Source organism: Nicotiana tomentosiformis, chromosome 6, assembly GCF_000390325.3.
Source record: "Nicotiana tomentosiformis chromosome 6, ASM39032v3, whole genome shotgun sequence".
Taxonomy (NCBI): domain Eukaryota; kingdom Viridiplantae; phylum Streptophyta; class Magnoliopsida; order Solanales; family Solanaceae; genus Nicotiana; species Nicotiana tomentosiformis.
The window spans coordinates 37,251,950-37,271,503 of NC_090817.1; the positions used below are offsets into that span (position 1 = coordinate 37,251,950).

At 35.4% G+C, this 19,554-nt stretch overlaps 1 protein-coding gene across 1 annotated transcript; it reads left to right on the forward strand.

Moving 5' to 3' along the window:
- The first annotated feature begins 2,487 nt into the window (after positions 1–2,487).
- Positions 2,488–11,958, forward strand: LOC104085469 (high mobility group B protein 10-like). Its single transcript, XM_009589507.4, has 6 exons — positions 2,488–2,755; positions 4,818–4,896; positions 9,733–9,895; positions 9,995–10,072; positions 10,395–10,756; positions 11,409–11,958. The coding sequence occupies exons 1-6, from the start codon at positions 2,550–2,552 to the stop codon at positions 11,493–11,495; spliced, it is 975 nt and encodes a 324-aa protein (XP_009587802.1). The 5' UTR covers positions 2,488–2,549; the 3' UTR covers positions 11,496–11,958.
- Positions 11,959–19,554: the final 7,596 nt, after the last annotated feature.

The following is a 19,554-nucleotide window of genomic DNA, read 5'->3' on the forward strand; positions in this document are numbered from 1 at the left end:
CATAATATCAAGTGTAATCGGGATTCGAGTATTATCACACACGATTTATGCCGAGGTCATACGACCCGATCCAAAATACTGTGTGCACTGCCGAGGGTCGAACGACACGAACCATAAATGCATCTATTATACTACCGAGGCAATCGACCCGCTCCCATGAGAGTAGAGAAGTTTACCTCGCTCGTGGAAGTACTTGCGACGCGAGTGGACATGGATTTCTCAGAGTTATTATGTATTCCTCAATTCTTCCAAAAAATAAGAAATCTAAATTGGAAATTTGCAACTTTAAAATCCCGAGTCTCAACTCTATTTAAGACAATTAATATGCATAACAAACATAACAACACAATTAAAGTATGATGTGGATCTAAGACTACCCGAACATCTCATGGAATATAGCTACGTACGGACTCTCGTCACCTAGTGCATACGTAGCTCCCCACACAAGTAATACACAATAACATTCACGTAAGGGGATGAGTTCCCTCTTACAAGGTTAGGCAAGAGACTTACCTCGTTCTCAAGTTCACTTTCGGTCTATAAATCCGCTCTAAATCCTCAACTTGGTGCCAAACAACCCGAAACTAGCCAAATATTAGTGGTTAAATATATATTTTTCAAATAGTTACCCATAACCTCACGAACTCAAATATATAATTTTCACCCAATTTCATAATAATTTTTGTGGTTAAATCCCATTTTTTATCAAAACCTAGGTTTTTCAACTAAATCCACAATTTCTCTACTTTATGTGCTAAGAATCTACCCAAAATGCATGTACTAAACTCATCTATATAGAAATTACTTACTTCTAAGTGCTAGGTGAAAACCCCTCTTCAAAGAGCTCCAATATCGCCCAAGAGATTAAAGAAATGAGCCAAAATAGCCTAAGTACCGATATAAATGCACTTCACTGCCTCCCAACAGTTTTCGCACCTGTGGAATCTTCGTCGCTTCTGCGGGAAAATCCCCGCTCCTAGGAAACACGTGCGGACCAGCACTATTCGCACCTGCGAAAAAAACTCTGCACCTGCAAGCCCACTCTTGCGGCTCACCTCGCGCACTTGCGACCTACGCCATGGTGCATCCCTCTGCAGCTGCGACTCCTCCCTCGCAGAAGCAAGTCCGCTTCTACGGACTCTAGCCAGCCCACTCCCCAGCCACTTCTGCGCACGATGGCTCGCACTTGCGGCCAAAAATCTCGCAGGTGCGAACGCACCAGAACTGGTGCACCAACAGTCCATCATGAAATTTTTGAGACCGATTCCAATCCATTTCGCATCCGGGGCCCTCGGGACCCCATCTAATAATGCTCACACATCCAACAACATAATACGGACCAGATCGCGTGATAGAAATACCAAAATACCATCTAGAAATACGAATCGGATGCCAAAATACATGAATCGAATTATGAAACTCCAAAACTTCTAGGAACACTTCCGCACATCCGATTCCTATGAAATGAACTTGGAATATCGCCAAATTTTGCGTGCAAGTCACAAATCACCATACGGAGCTATTGCCAGGCTCAAAATCCCAAACGGACCTCGATAACACCAAATCCTACTTCAAAACAAATTTAAAGAACTTGAAAACCTTCAATGCGCCAACTTTCAATATTAAGTGCTGAAACACTCCCGGGTCATCCAAAATCCGATTTGGACATACGCTCAAGTTTAAAATCATCATACGAACCTATTGGGACCGTCAAGTCCCGGTTCTGAGGTCGTTTACTCAAAACGTTGACTCAAGTCAAACTTAACCATTTCAAGCTAATATTAAAGAACTAAGTGTTTCGATTTCAATCTGCACCCTTTCAAACCCGTACTAACCATCCTCGCAAGTCATAAAACAGTAAAAGCACATACGGGGAGTCTTATTTAGGAGAACGATAATCTAGAAAGCAAAACGACCGATCGAGTCGTTACATTAAACGCGTGTATGCAAGCCTCGTTACAGGAATAATTAGAAAATTAAATCGTCGATTACACTTGAAATAGGTTATTTCGCACCTCTTTTGGACACCTTTTTATATTCTTCATTGGTTCATCTTTCATACCGAAATGATTTAATTAGGCAAGCACGAACTTGAGGTATTTCTAAGCCAGTATGAAATGTGTCTTGATCGGTAACTTTGAGCCTACTACAGGTTATCAATTAGAATAAGACCTAGTTAAGGTGTCTCAACGCAAAAATTATAAACTTTAGATATCTTAGTATGTATAGACCCTAGAAATAATAAAATATCATATAGAATGCAAAAGTATTACATAGCAATATTGAAAAATTTCAAAGGTAAACTAAACATAGCATAGGACATGAGAGAGGAATGTCTATTTATTTACGGAAAAGTACATAAAATCCCCCAAAATAGTCCCATTTTCCTATTACACTATTTTATTATACAAAATGCAAATTTAGCCATTTTCCCTAAAAAGTAAAAAGATATGCATAGGGAACTAATCCTTTTTTTTGGGGATGTATTTAGCAGTATCATAAAAGCTAAAAGGAGAAATTTTAATTTGGCCAGAGCAAGAGAATAGAAGATGTCCAACAAAGCAGCTGATGAAAAAATTAGTGAGCAATCGCAGTCGCAGTCGCAGTCGCAGTTGCAGCTGCAGTCGGAAGGGTACCCAAGAGGGCCTCTCTCTTACCCTAAGCCGGAAGCTGAGTACCAACAAATTGTTCAAAATTCCCAACTTTTCTGGAACAAACTTCAGCAATTCTCTGCATCCCTCCCTACCAATTTCCAGTTAGTCCCTTCTTCTATTCTTAAATTGCCCTTCACCTTCAATTACTTAACTTTTCGTTATTTGAAAATATTTAGATTATGCGTCTTGCTTCTTGAGTTTTTTCCCCCTCTTTTTTCATGTAATAAAGGACCGGTACATAGCATAGAAAATCTTTCGATACAAGATAGGGCCGTCTCACGTCAAATGTTTGCTCGTCCTTTAGGCCGATAAGTGAGATTTTTTCTCATTGCAGTCGCCTCAGGGTTCTTCGAACATGGATAGTACCGGGACGCGCTATTAGAAGGCTGGTGTCTGTATAATCTCTCACAAGGCAGAGGGGATTTTGTAGGCGAGTGCATGTATAAGTAGACGTGTAATTATTTTCTGTAAGGTTCACTTTACATATATGTAATTCAAGGTTACCAAATTTATAGGAGTATAAATAACATATTCTTTATTAACAAGCGTAGTAAATTGAGAATCCTAAAAGCAAAAGGTGTGTATTTGCCCCTCTGCGCCCAAGGTGAACGTAATACTTGACCTATGTCACCTTTTAAGGTTTGGGATACAATGGACCATGCCTGGTACTTTGAAGGATGCACTATCTAGTTGTGCTTTTAAAAGACGCCGCCAGGCTTGGGATGTTGCTCCATTTGCACTTATGTGGACAATATGGAAGTCGAGCTTTTAAAGAGAAAGAGATTGATTTTGCGCATACGAGGAATAGCCTCCCGTGTTTAGTGCCTTTTTGGTGCAACCATGGCGTTCCTACTTGTATAGAAGATTCGGTGACTTTGGCAGATAATCATATCTATCTCTAGATTCTCTACTCTTTTGGTATACTTCTTTTATACAGAAGTTTTTCCCATCAATAATAAATTACATTTTATTTGATAAAATAGCGTAATAAATCAAGAAAAGTTTAATTCCATCTTATTGACCATAGAACTGGTTGCATGATACTGTCATAACCTAATGCTTGTTCTCTGGTCCTTAGCTCGACAGTTGTACGTTCTTAAGGGAGTAATCTGTTAGGATGCGAATAAGGTAAATAGCATGGGAGAAACCATGTTTCATTCAGTTCTCAAGCCAAGTAAATGCCATATCCAAATTAGATTCATTGGGTCCTGTATTTACATCACAAAATTGACATTCTTATATTGATGAGTTTCTCACTCATAATTACAGTAGAACAGTTAACAGATTGAGTGCACGTTCCATCTCGTTAGGATTTGAAAGTTCACCTGCTGATTCCATACAGTTGAAGCTGTGTTTTTTGGCAAAGTTTGACCGCCATAAATAGAAACTGTACTTTTTGACTCGTGGTGATGCAGTACATTGCTGCTTTATGTTTTTGATAAAATATGTTTTTGACCTTGAATATCTTTAAGGACTTGTGGAAAAGACACAAACTTAAGAAATACTTCATTTTACTATCAATACATGAATACCTAATGGGCTTATACTTTACTATATGGAATGTAATTCTTTTTGTTCGCTCACTTTTGTCTGTATTCAGGAGATGTACATGCATCAAGTATTGGCTCTAAGATTTAGTAAACTAAAGCACAAATGATACTGTAAGCTTCTTGGATAGTGGATACAAGAAAAAAGAGTGGATAAACAGTAATGTCTAAAGAAAATTAGAATGATGAAGTAAGAAAATGAAATCTTCCGAGGCGAAGTTACTTCACACACACACAAAAGAAAGGAAAGAAAGAAAAACCTTCTGAGGCGAAGTTGAAGAAGAGATCATCTAACGAGAGATGGTTGATTGCCCTTCAGAAACAATGTCACAAGTATATAATGATGGTTTTATCTGTTGTGATTTAATTATAGGTAAAGAAGATATTTTATTTCATTTGTGAGAACCTTGCTATGAGTCTATTGCTGATGCTGGTATGAGTTAATGGTACTTTAGCGAATTGCAGACTCATGTTAAAGAGGTTGCTTTGAATTGTCAAACTTGCTAACTTCTTAAAAAGTAATCAGAAAGTTAGTGATCAAGTTGGTGTAATCTTTTTTCTCAAATATGTTGGCGTGATCTTTTCTCCCTTTATTCTAACTCTTCCCACTGTACAGGATCCCTCTTGTAGCAGGAACACCGCTAGATTTACACCGTCTTTTTATTGAGGTTACATCTCGAGGTGGAATAGAAAAGGTATGTACAAACAAACGTTTTGCTTCAGTTACGTACATATTTGCTTTCATGTTGGAGAGAGAACCTTCAATATGGAAACTATAGTAAAATGTAAGCATGTTGACGCATGACACTAAATTTTTTCTTTTGTTTACATTGGGTATCCAAGACCTAAATTATGTAAAATGTAATAATGGGCTTTGAAAACTAAACCTTTAACCTTATCTCTGTCAAATGCTAGTCCAAAGGTTCCAAGCTTTTCCTCTTCTTTCTGTGGTTTCATTTGTTAAAACACATGTTCCACTTTGCAAAAATGTACAGACATGCACAATGTTCTTATTTAGCATCCGAGATATATACTTCGAAAGGCTCCATTGGCTGTTATTGGCATAACTGCATAAGACGTTTTCGGTAAAGAAGACATCGAACTTTTGATTAAAGTAGTCTCTATGTACGTGCCTCGCACGTAATAATAAGTGCACCTAATAGTTAATGTAACATATGTGTATATATATACTTGTTATTAGTGCATCTATTTTTTCTCTTTCTTTTTTTCCGGGTCAATTGGTTTTGTGACACTTTACAAATTTGTTTTTAGTTTTATGACCTTACCTCTTTTTTTACACGTGAGAGATTTATAATTACACGTAAGAGATCTGTCTTTTACGTAGAAGAGATCTAAAAAAGTCATTTTCTTAATTTTAAAATTGTAAAGGGGCATGATGTACAAATAGTACAATAGCTTTTCCCCCCTCCAGCTATGATATTAAAATCTATATTGAAATCTGAGTCTTATCAGGCTGGTCTTGATTAATATGTCATTTTTCTATGAAACTAAATGCCCTGCAATGGTTTAAGACAAGACGAACCAAAATCTATATAAATAAATATGTCTCATGTGTATGATTTTTTATGGCAAAATAATTCGAAGTTGTCTTCCAAACGTAATTCTTCCAACCCACACAAAATTCCTCATTATATTTTGATAAATAGGACTTTTCTTGCTTTCTTATACGATTCATTTTAATAAATATTTTTGTTTGCTTTATTTTGATGAACTTCTTCATGGAGGATATTCTTTGTGTATATAAAAATAGAAAGGAGAAGAATAATTGTGACATAAAAAGCACCACCACCACCCCTTGGATTGTTGTTTCTCCTATAATAATATTGAGCAGTGGCAGTATTCTTTGTCGAAATATTAGTAACAGTTGAAGGCATGGTCCATGGAGGATAGCATAAAATTCTTAGAACGTAGCTAGCATGCCGTCACATTTCCTGGTTAAATATAACTACTATTGCATCTTCAACTCTTCTATTTTCCCATCTTGACTACTGTTTTTTCATCACAAACTGTTTCTCAATTATGTCCAGCCTTGTAAGAATTGACTTAAAAGATTAAAGGGTATAATAAGTGTTGTAATTATAGGATAGATAAATAGAGTAGTGGGCAAATGCCGGAGTTACTTTATAAAAGTTTAAAATTTTTATACCTGCTTTCATTATATTTCTTTAACAGTTTTGGAAAAGTTTCTTTCAAAAATTGAAGTTGCTGATTTGTTTTTCCAAACCGGGCTTGCGAGTTTTAGTTTTGGTTTCCACCAAAGCCTTTCTTTAACTAATTTTTTTTTTATAATTTTTTTATCAATCAAAAAAGTCATAACTTCTATTATTTTAAATTTTTTACAAAAAAACATAATAAATTTGGGTCAAACACCACCTAACTTCCGTTGGATAACTACAAGAATAAAAGTAAATAGATTTTTATCAAAAATCTTACTCAATAACCCATAAAGATGTGGACGAATTATCAACCAATATGCACAAAATTAAAGATTTAGCTTCTTAATTGTCAGTGGCCTTTTTTGGGTTGTGTTAGAGAGCCAAATATAATCTATAAAATATGATATTAAAACAGACAAAAATTACCTCTAAAAACATCCGTGTACAGATGTTTTGTATTGTAATGATGGTGTGAATACAACGAAACTATTTATATAGAGGCAATATATGTGTTTCATACGTGTGATTGCTATGGGTTTGGGACTCTAAGAGCATGTGGGATTCTACTACTGTTCTATATAATTGTCTGCATAGAATTAGTATATTGTTAGAACTTTACATTCGGTTATTAGTTTTGAAAGAATTCTATCATTATTTGGTATCAGATTCCTAGCTAAATATTAGGCAAATTATTATTAGATTACTATTTTATCCAATATAGAACTATCTTTTTGACAAAATATTTAAGGGTATAAAATTCGATTAATATTTTAAGGATATTTTAGTCGTTCAACATTTAACGTGAAATATTCGTGCTTTTATAATAATATAGATAGATATAGATATAGATATAGATAGATAGATATAGATATAGATATATATATGGATAGAAAAGTTCAAAAAAAAAAAAAGGAAAAAAGGATTTTACCCATAACAAAGTTGCCGAAAAATTACCCATAACAAAAGTAGTTAAGAGTTTCCTTTTAATGTATTGTCCTTTTCTATTTATGTATAGGAAATATTAGAATTTAAAATAATTTGATTCCTTCTTGAAATATATATTTTCTTTTAATTAACTTAAGATTTTAGGAATTGAAGACATTTTAGTTCCTTCTCTAAAACGTTCTATTCTCATTTATTTATGGTAGGAATTTTAGAAATGTGTTTTTCACTTTTCTAAATCAAAGTCCTAAATAGGAAAGTAATTAAATGAGTATTTCTAAATATTAGGAAAGTAAATTGAATGATATATATAGAAGATAATCAAATGACTATTTTGTCCAGTGTGAACTCTATTTTAAAGGGGTAAAAAAGGCGAATGACATTTCGCTAAGGGCCTTCGTGCTTTTAATATAATATATATAAAATATATATATATATATATATATATATATATATATATATATATATATATATATATATATATATAGAGAGAGAGAGAGAGAGAGAGAGAGAGAGAGAGAGAGATAGAAAAGTTTAAAAAAAAAGAAAAGGAAAAAAGGATTCTACGTTTTTGTTTGACAAAGTTGGCGCAAAATTACCCATAACAAAAGTAGTTAAGAGTTTCCTTTTATTGTATTGTCCTTTTCTATTTATGTATAGGAAAAATTAGAATTTAAAATAGTTTGATTCCTTCTTGAAATATATATTTTCTTTTAATTAACTTAAGATTTTAGGAATTGAAGACATTTTAGTTCCTTCTCTAAAACGTACGTTTCTCATTTAGTTATGGTAGGAATTTTAGGAATGTGTTTTTCACTTTTCTAAATCAAGGTCCTAAATAGGAAAGTAATTAAATGAGTATTTCTAAATATTAGGAACATAAATTGAATGATTAATACTATATATAGGAAGATAATTAAATGACTATTTTGTCTAGTGTGAACTCTATTTTAAAGGGGTAAAAAAGACGAACGACATTTTGCTAAGGGTTTTCGTGCTTTTAATGTATTATAGATATGCTTAGTCTTGCATGCACATGTGTGACCTGGTAACTGCTATAACTACTGAGGTCGGAGATTTCTTAGGATAAATAGTGGGAATTTGGGTGATATCTTATATATATAGCAGCTGTTTGTTGTAGCATTAGAGTGAGGATAAAGGGGAGAAAAGATGAGAAAACAAAAAAGAGATGCGACCTTCCATCATGAGGATCCTCAGGGATTGCTATTTCTTCAAAATCTGTCCCCATTCATCGTCAACTAATAATAGACTAGTATATACAAAACACAACTTTGGACTAGGCTCAAACATGAGGGTGGCTATTCATATAAAAAGGGTAACTCATCCTTGGTTGTAGAGCCGGTTCCAAGGAGTTTCACTCAATGGATATTGCACCTTGAAATTCATAAATTAGGCACCTATCCATCAAGGTCATACTCATCACCACTTCAGCAACCTCTTGGCGTTTGAGGCAACTTAACTTTCAATTACAAGGACATTGATGCATATCTACTTTATCAAAAAAAAAAAAAAAGAAAAGGACATTGATGCATATCTGAGAGGGTAGGATTCAAAGGGTCACTTGCAGAATCAAATTACTTTGTCTTTCTCAGCGGTGCCAAAATCTAGAATATACGCTTTGGGGTCGTCTGGTTTGAGGCTTAGTTATGTAGGGATTATAATGTAGGAATTGTTTATGTGGTGAATAATCATGTAAGAATTGTTATGCGGCAGTGAAAACAATATGTGAAATAGAACCGCGAATAATAAAATGAGGATTGTTATGTTTGATTGCCTACTTTCTGGGCATTTTTATATTTAAATACTCTTGTTGATGTATTGCTAATACATGTATTCTTACTCTACATTCTATCTCGTATAAAATAATACATGGATTCTGCATAAGTTATACCAGTATTAATGATACATTGTTCTCTGATATTCTTTTCGTTGATCGGTACAGTGTTTCTGATATTAAGCGCCGCATAACTTATGGAGAGTTTAGTACTTATGTGGAGCTTAATATCGGAGACCAAATGCTCCATCAGTTATATGGAGATTATATTAGTAATGAAAAGTTTAATATTGAAAACCAAACGCTATATAAGTAATACTGAATTTTGTACTGGGAATAAATATCCTTATTCCTTAAACCAAACAACCCCTTCTCTCTTAGAAATAAAACTGTGTATTTGCGAACTGCCTGAACAAAAATTAATAAAATTGACACTTTTCTAAAGTCCTTTCTTCTTTGATATTCTCAAACCTAATTCAGTGAAATTATTGCTGCTTTGACATTCTCCAACCTACTTTTTTTCTTTATCAGGACTAAAATAATTTGTCCGCCTTCAACATGGTTGGTCTAATGTGATTTGGAGTTCACTCGGGTTTTATATTGGGAACTTGCTGCAGGTTATTAGAGAGCGAAAATGGGGGGAGGTGAAAGGAATATTCAGATTTCCATCTTCTGTGACCAGTGCATCATTTGTCTTGCGGAAGTACTATCTATCCATGCTTTATCATTTCGAGCAGGTTTATTACTTTCGGAAAGAAGAACCTTCTGTCTCTGTGGCTGGTATCATGACACTTTTGCAATCAATTACCTGTATTTGTTGTTTTAAAGTTTTTGTTATAAAAATAAAAACTGGGGACACTTCTTCTATATGTTCTGCAGATCTTGCAAATAGAAATGTAACTGACTCTGCCGCTGAACATGCTAACAATGATAGTGCTGCTACGAATCAATGTTCAGGTGTGCTTCCAATCTTTTAAGACTTTAATTTTCTATCATGAGATCCTTCCTCCGGTGTATGTTTCTTTATGCCCCATTAGTTTGGTATAACATGTTAGAGAATGTCTTACCTTTTATTTGTTTGAAATTTTAAGAGAGCTACAACAAAGAAGTATTGAAACTTGATATTCCTTGTACGGAGATTTCTTTTCTCTCCTGCAACTTGGCTTTCATATGTTTTCCCTTTTAGCTCCTTTGTATTTTGTAATGTCCTGTTTTATAGTGGATAGACATACTTAGCTTGTGTCATCGTTATACAACTTTATGGTTCTTGTAACTGTAGTGAGTTATAATCTGGAGGCTGGAAGTTCACTGATTGGAACCATTGATGCAAAGTTTGATTATGGTTACGTAATCACTGTGAACCTGGGCTCGGAGAATTTAAGTGGTGTGCTTTATCATACACCTGCATTGCCACATCAGTCCCAAAGGGTTAATACTTCAGCTAAGCCTTCCCAACGGATCAGGAAAAGACGCAAGTTGGCTTTGAAGGACCCCTCTCGACCCAAGTCAAATCGAAGTGGTTATAATTTTTTCTTTGCTGAGCATTATGCCAGGCTGAAACCTTCATATCAGGGGCAAGAGAGAGCTATCAGCAAAAGGATTGGACTTCTTTGGAGTCGACTTACAGAGGCCGAGAAACAGGTTGGATAAAATGGCTTGACATATTAAACTTTCACTTTTTTTGTTTATTGCTTACTTTTATGTGTACAAACTGCATCTGAAGGCTGGAATCGTTTTAGTAAACCTTTTTTCCTTTTTTGCGGATAAAAATAATAGGGAAATGAGGATTTAATTTTGTACCTGGAGATAATTTACATGTTGCTACTGTCTATTATACAGTAACTGTGTAAATATCCTATTCTTTATTTGCTTGTTCTCTGTGTGACTTTTAAGCAGAATCATAGTTGATTGTTTTTTGAAGGCATAGTTGCTTTTATGTTGTATTTAACCACCTTTGTCACTGAATAATTGTGTGCATTTTATGATTCCAAATGTCAAAAGTTGCCTCTTTTCAGTAAAAAGACCTTAACCAGGGTGGTTGCTTCATAAGTCATCAGCTGATTGTTCCTTGGGGCGAGAGGGTGTCTGGTTTAATTTAAGGTTGTCTTTGGTTGCAAATTCTGCTGTAGACTCAAAATTAGCAAAATGACATTCTTAGATATGTCCGCAGTATGACAGAGACAACTTTTGGAGTTATTAAAATATCGCAGTAAATACATTTGATGCTGAAGAGGAAAATGGGGATCAATTCTCAGCTGATACTCAACTTCAATATGTGTTGCTCGTAATGCAGGTTTATCAGGAAAAAGGTGTGAGAGATAAGGCGAGATACAAGGCTGAGATGCTGGAATATAAGTCATCTCATGCACAGCCGCAATAGAGAGAGATTAAGAAACATCTTCTCTCAGAACTTTGTTTCCCCATTTTTCTTTCTTGTTTGGAAAATCATCATGTTTACATAGGCAGCTTGGACTTTGATAGATTTGTGAAAGTATTGTGCTCTGCCTTTCTTTCCTTTTTGGGTTAAAAACTGAGCCTTTTTGGAGCAGGAGCAGCTGTTGGTATCAAAGAAGTTTAATCCCAGTTTCCTTAATGGTAGTGTAATGCTTAAAATGGTCATCTATTTATGCATTTCTACTTTCTTCTTAGACTCTGTTTCTTTTTAACAATCAACTTACCATTTAAGTTATTATCCTTACAATCTGTTAGTTTTGAGTTGAGTAGGTAGTTGGTGTGAACTTCATGTAGACAGTAGATATTGCCAAAGTTGCTTTCAAATTTATGAGTGCGTTTGTTGAATGCTGTAACCTTTTGGAGAAATATTTCTTCCTAACCTTCTCTTTCGATAATTGTATTTCATTAAGTGTTTAATACTAAACTAGTTTCATATTAATTGTTTGATTAACAAAAATAAGTTCAAATGGAAGTATCACACATTGACTTGATTGTAGGATATATATTTTGTCCTTCGAAATGGTACGCAGAAATATATGTAATTCTTTCATACACATATTTTTCACTTATAAATGCAATTTATATTTTTCACATATTTTACATCTAACTAATAAATGCAAGACATATCTTTTACACACATATTTTTCACTTAAGCATCATTGGGTTTTATATATATATATATATATATATATATATATATATATATATATATATATATATACACTTTAGTTTTTGATTAATAAAATTAAAATATTTGATTTAGCATAAACATCAATAAGTAATTATCCGGTTATATGTGTGTATATATCTCCGTGACTCCGCGTGATGTTAGCATTTGGCAAAAGTTCTAAGTTGAAGTTACAATAGGCTTCAATCTTGATCTGTTTAAAAAATACCGTTACAAAAAATTATGATCCCGTCACCAAATAAATTGCATCTTCAGAGCTGTAACCATAAAATTATTACAGCAAATGCATGAAAAACTAACATAGCTAAAATTGTCTGGAATTGCCCCTTCCTTCCTGAAGATGATATTCAAGCTGCCAGTAATCATGGATTGGGTCGGGTGATTAATTTCTTAGTCTATTAAAGTTCACCTAACTGTTAAGTGTTAACTTCTATATATAGTAGCCTGTAATTAGGAGCAATACTACTAATAAGTGACAAGTACTTTTGGCGTACGTGTTTTATATATATTTCACTTTAACACGTCTTTAATTAGCTTTCAGTACGTAGTGGAAAAAGAAATTAATTGCCTAGTCAACAAACTTCTTACTAATTCTTGTTGGGAATAAACCCCCTACAAAAATAATATTCACAGTAATAAAAGCGGAATAATAACTTAGCACTGAGATACGGTAATTAACAAGAATAAAAGAGTGACTACGACACCAAAAATTTTACGTGGCAAACCCTTTAGAATAAGGGAAAAAAAAACTGCCCCGAGACGATCAACTGATATCACTATAGCAAGGAATTTTACACTTTGTAGGTCCGAGTAAAAATACTCCAAAGACCACTACAACACTCAAAAGAAATAACCCTCTTTTGATATTCCTACCTCACTACAATATCGCTCACTCTCTATTTTTCTCACAGACTATTTTCTTATACCCTGTCTGTGAAACCTCACTCTTTCTTTCTAATTCTCAAATATATTTTTCCTCTGAGATTGGTGTGTAAAATGAGAATCTGAAGGCTTCTATTTATATGAATAAGTGTCGTAACCAAAAAATAATTTTGGTCAAAAAACGCGTTTCGGTGCCAACTACTAATTTGGCATCTTGCAGATTTTTCTTCTTCATTATGGGGATGGACCCCACAACCTTTTTCTTCTTTCTTCATTATGGGGATCCACCCCACAATCCCCCTTTTTCTTTGTTTGATTATGGTACTGGACCCCACAAATCTCCCCCTCCAGACTCATTCACCTGAAGGAGGTAGCACCGGACTTTTAGCTTGAGTGCATGCCGACAAGTTCTTTGCATAGCTCGAACTTGTCTCCTGGCACCACCTTGATCATCATATCAGCAGGATTTTCACTCGTGTGAATCTTTTTAACCTGTAAAGATTCGTTCTCCACATGCTCACGAATCCAATGATATCTCACATCTATATGCTTTGTTCTTGCATGGTACATGGAGTTCTTGCTCAAGTATATTGCACTTTGACTGTCACAATAGACGACATACTCCTTTTGATGCAATTCCAGCTCTTGAAGAAACCGCTTGAGCCATACCATCTCCGTGCCAGCTTCTGTAGCGGCAATGTACTCTGCTTCAGTTGTTGAAAGTGCAACACACTTCCGCAATTTAGACTGCCATGATATAGCTCCCCCTGAAAATGTAAACAAATATCCAGTAGTGAATTTTCTGTTATCAATGTCACCTTCCATATCAGCATTTGTATAACCCTTCAAGATTGGATGAGATCCTCCAAAGCACAAACAATCTCCCGTGCTACCTCTCAGGTACCTGAGTATCCACTTGACTGCTTCCCAATGTTCCTTTCCAGGATTTTCAAGGAATCTGCTAACAACACCAGCTGCATGAGCAATATCAGGTTTGGTACATACCATTGCATACATCAAGCTTCCGACTGCTGAAGAATAAGGAACTCTAGCCATGTTCCCTTTCTCCTCCACACTTGTAGGACACATATTCTTGCTCAACTTTAGATGACTAGCAAGAGGTGTGCTGACTGGCTTAGCATTCTTCATGTCGAAGCGTTCTAGTACATGTTCAATGTACTTCTCCTGAGACAACCACAACTTTCTGCTTGTTCGCTTTCGAACTATCTTCATACCCAAAATTTATTGTGCTGGGCCCAAGTCCTTTATATCAAATGACTTGGACAAATCTCCCTTCAACTTTGCGATCAACCCCTTGTCTTTTCCTACAATTAACATGTCATCTACATACAACAACAATATAATAAAGTTATTTTTAGAAAATCTTTTGAAGTATACACATGGATCAGAATATGTCTTTGTGTAAGTTTGACTTTTCATGAATGAGTCAAACTTCTTGTACCACTGCCTTGGTGCCTGCTTTAACCCATAAAGACTCTTATTCAATTTGCACACCATGTGTTTTCTTTCAGCTACTTCAAATCCTTCTGGTTGCTCCATATATATCTCCTCTTCCAAATCTCCGTGAAGAAATGCAGTTTTCACGTCCAACTGCTCAACTTCAAGATCTAGGCTAGCTGCTAAGCTCAAGATTGTTCGAATATAAGTCATTTTGACAACATGTGAGAAAATTTCATCAAAATCAATACCTTTCTTCTGCTCGAAGCCTTTTACCACCAATCGAGCTTTGTATCTGACCAGCTTGCCATTTCCATCTTTCTTGAGTTTAAAGACTCACTTACATTTGAGTGGTCTTTTACCCTTTGGAAGTTCAACCAGCTTGTACGTGCCATTTTTCTGCAAAGATTCCATCTCCTCTTGCATGGCTTTCATCAACTGGTTCTTTTCTGGATGGGACATCACCTCCTTAAGACTTTGTGGCTCCCCCTTATCACTGATGAGGACATACTCCGTGGAAGGTACCTGCATGACTCTACCCTTGGCCTTTCTGATCTCCTCAGAGGTTGAGGTTGTTCTTCTCTCTGAATGGGGTGATCCACTTGCTCGACGTCATCATCAAGTTGCTCCCCCTGCTCAATAATCTCACCAGGTTGCTCCCCCTGCTCGGCAACCTCGTCGGTCGTACTTTCTGTACTTGTGGGATTGTTAGAAGTATAAGGAATAGTAACAAGGTTAGGAATTATACCATTCTTGGCCTTCTCTGGCATATCATCAGCAGTTCCAACTTCACTTTCTCGGAAGACTACATCTCTGCTTCTGATAACCTTCTTCTTTACAGGATCTCACAATCTGTATTCGAATTCTTCATCTCCATATCCGATGAATATGCAAGGAACATATTTATCATTAAGCTTTGTTCTCTGCTCCTTTGGTACATGTGCAAAAGCTCTACAACCGAACACCTTTACATGTGATTAGGATACCTCCTTGTTGGTCCAAACTCTCTCTGGGATATCAAATGCCAACGGAACTGATGGACTCCTATTGATCAGGTAACGGGCTATCTGAACTGCTTCACCCCAGAATGACTTAGGCAGTTTAGCCATTCTGAGCATGCTTCTCACCTTCTCCACAATGGTGCGGTTCATCCTTTCGGCTACGCCATTGTGTTGTGGGGTTCCAGGAACTGTCTTTTCATGTCTGATCCCATGGTTTGAACAGTACTCTTCAAACTACCATGAAGTGTACTCACCTTCATTGTCATTTCGGAGACGCTTTAGCTTTTGGCCTGTCTCCCTTTCCACCATAGCATGAAACTTCTGGAAAACTTGAAATACTTGATATTTGATTTTCAAAATATAAACCCATAATTTTCGTGAAGCATCATCAATAAAAGTAATAAAATATTTGTTACCGCCCATCGATTCAATTTCCATTGGACTACAAACATCAGAATATACCAAATCAAGTATATTCAATTTTCTTTCAGACGATGTATGAAATGAGACTCTATGCTGCTTACCAAATAAATAGTAGTCACAGGGTTTTACCGTTGTACTTTTGGCATAAGAAATTAGTGCTTTCTTGGCAAGAATCTGCAATCCCTTCTTGCTCATATGACCCATTTTTTTGTGCCACAAATCTGCAGAAATCTCATCTTGTGCCGCGTTCAATTCACCTTGGCATATTTCATTTCTCCTGTACAATGTGCCATGAGCAACTCCCTTTGCAATCACCAATGATCCTTTGGTGAGTCTCTACTTTTAATTTGCAAAATAGTTCTCGTATCCATCTCGGTCTAAAGCAATTTCCGAGATCAAGTTCATCCGCAAATCAGGTACATGTCGCACGTCCTTCAGAACCAATGTGCATTCGACATTTGTCTTGATAAAAATATCACCAATACCCGCAATCTTTGAGTAACTTGTGTTACCCATTCTCACAAGGCCGAAATCACCTGCTATATATCTGCAAAAAAGATCTCTTACCGGTGTGGCATGGTAAGATGCTGCTGTATCAATCACCCATTCCGACTCTGGACCTGATAAGTGCATGCATTCCTCTTCCTCGTTTATACAGAGGACAACATTATCATTGTTTTGCACCATGGCGGCTGTGTTGTCGTCATTCTTCTGGCCACTAGTTTCACCTTTGCCCTTCCTCGGATTTGGGCAATCTCTTTTGAAGTGACCTGGTTGATCACAATTGTAGCAATTCCTAGCTCTTGATTTGGATCGGTTCTTAGACTTCTCACGAGCTCCGGATCTACCATAGTTGCTCGAACTCCTTTGATAACTCCTGCCTCTACCTTCTGTGATGAGAGCATGTCCTTGATTTTCAGGCTTCTTTCTCATCTTCTCATTGAGTAAAAGAGCAGATGTGACATCTTTTAACTCAATGGTAGTCTTACCGTGCATGATGGTTATTGCTAGATTATCGTACGAAGATGGCAACGAGTTCAACAGAAAGATGGCTTTATCTTCTTCCTCGATTTTCACTCCGAGATTGGCTAGCTGTGTGATTAGTCCGTTAAACATATTTAAATGTGACAAAAAAATTCGTACCTTCACCCATGTGTAGGGCGTATAGTTGTTTCTTCAGGTACAATTTATTTGTTAGCGTTTTGGACATGTATAGGCTTTCCAACCTTGCCCAAATGCCGCATGCGGTGTCTTCATCAATGATGTTATTTTTCACATCATCTGATAAGTGCAACCTGATTACACTAGCAGCCCTTTCATCCAAGTCAGCCCAATCCTCAGCTTTCATGGTATCAGGTATTTTGGCATCAGCATCTAGTACCTTGTGTAATCCTTGTTGGATGAGCAAATCTCTCATCCTTCTTTGGCATGTTGAGAAACCGCTATCTCCATTAAATTTTGCTACCTCGTACTTTACTCCGGACATTTTTATTTTTCACCGAGTATAGTACTACCGACAGTGAATAGTATTTCTGTGAACGAGCAGAACCTGTGCTCTGATACCAGTTGTTGGGAATAAACTCCCTACATAAATAATATTCACAGTAATAAAAGCGGAATAATAACGTAGCACCGAGATACGGTAATTAACAAGAATAAAAGAGTGACTACGACATCAAAATTTTTACGTGGAAAACCCTTTTAAATAAGAAAAAAAACCACGGCCCCGAGACGAGCAACTGATATCACTATAGTAAGAAATTTTATACTTTGTAGGTCCGAGTAAAAATACTTTCAAGATCACTACAACACTCAAAAGAAATAACTCTATTTTGATATTCCCACCTCACTACAATATCGCTCACCCTCTATTTTTCTCACAGACTATTTTATTATACCCTGTCTGTGAAACCTCACTCTTTCTTTCTAACTCTCAGATATATTTTTCCTCTGAGATTGATGTGTAAAATGAGAAGCTGAAGGCTTCTATTTATAGGAAAAAGTGTCGTAATCAAAAACTAATTTTGGTCAAAAAATACGTTTCGGTGCCACCTACTGATTCCCTTTTTCTTTGTTTGATTATGGTACTAGACCCCACAATTCTCTCCTTAATTAATAATTATATACATGTGTATGTGAAATACTAAATTCTTGAACCTTTTATTTCAAAAGTACAGTGACTTTGTGCTAATAACGTTAAAGTTTATGATCGTAAAAATGGTCTGTTGTCCTTATATAGGAAGGTACCAAGAATAAATGTCCTCTCACGCGTACTTGGAATGCTTTCATTACTAATTAATTCTTCTCAAGTCTTCCTTTGGAGTTTGACCACAGAATGAACTATAGATGAATCAGAAAAAAAATTCTGCTTTCTCTGCATATTTCTGTTTGAATATAGTCAGTTGCCGAATTTTCTTTTTTATATGCTCCTTAATTTTCTTTTACTTCCCCTCAAGTAATTGAATATTGTTTGGTCACCGAAAACATCTTAATGTGCTAAGTTATTTTTGGATTGTTTATTGAATGAGGAGAAAACTCAACAGGTAGGTAGTGGACTGGAGGTTAGTCATCGGCCTTATTTGAAAATCAAATAAATAAATAAATAAGAAAATTAATTATTAAATTTTTAATTTTTAAATAGAATTTCTAAAGTGTTCAGAGAAGCATGAAACTCCACGTAATACACTAAAAACAACAAAGAAAAAGAAATTCATGGATATGTCTTTTTAAATGATGACATATATGTATGAGGGAATAGATACGTGGGTGTGTGTATGTGCAAGTATTGTGCTGAGCGGGAGATGAATGCAGGACATAAAATTGTACTTTTCGTTTAATTTTTACGGTTTTTGTAATTGTAATGTATATTTTATACATTGACGATTTGTAAAAACTTTTTACACCTAATTTCACTATCTTCAATAGGCTACTCAATCTTCTAAATTTTTTACTCATGCATACTGTGTTACTTCTATGTAATTGTCCTTTTATATCGATAAATGAATTAATATAACTCATTAGAAATAAAAAGTTATTCATATACATATTTATAGCAAATCAATAAATATATAAGTAATATGTTCTTTATGTACACTGTTATCGCTAAATCATACATAATTAAAACACAATTTCATTGCATTTTGTCACTTAATATAACAAATTAATAAGTTTTTGCGTAAACACTAAACACAAATAAATTTTTAAGCAATATATAATAGTACAACGAAAGAAATATGTAATTTTAAAGTGGAAAGCAGTCCCAACTGTTTTCTTCCCACATTCTCGTGACCAAATGCCAAATGTAAGCAATACTCTCTTATTTAAAACTTTAGGATACCCTCCCGTTTACCCGAAAAATGAATAGAGTTGAATTTGTACGCAGTTCCGAAGATATGTGGCGCAACTTAATACAATATACAAGGATAAATAAAATATGAATGTAGATTGGAGAGAATGCAATCTGGACAAGGCAATCAAGAACAGTGAACCTTAGGATTCGACAAATAGAATCAATCTAAGAAACTGGAAGAGCC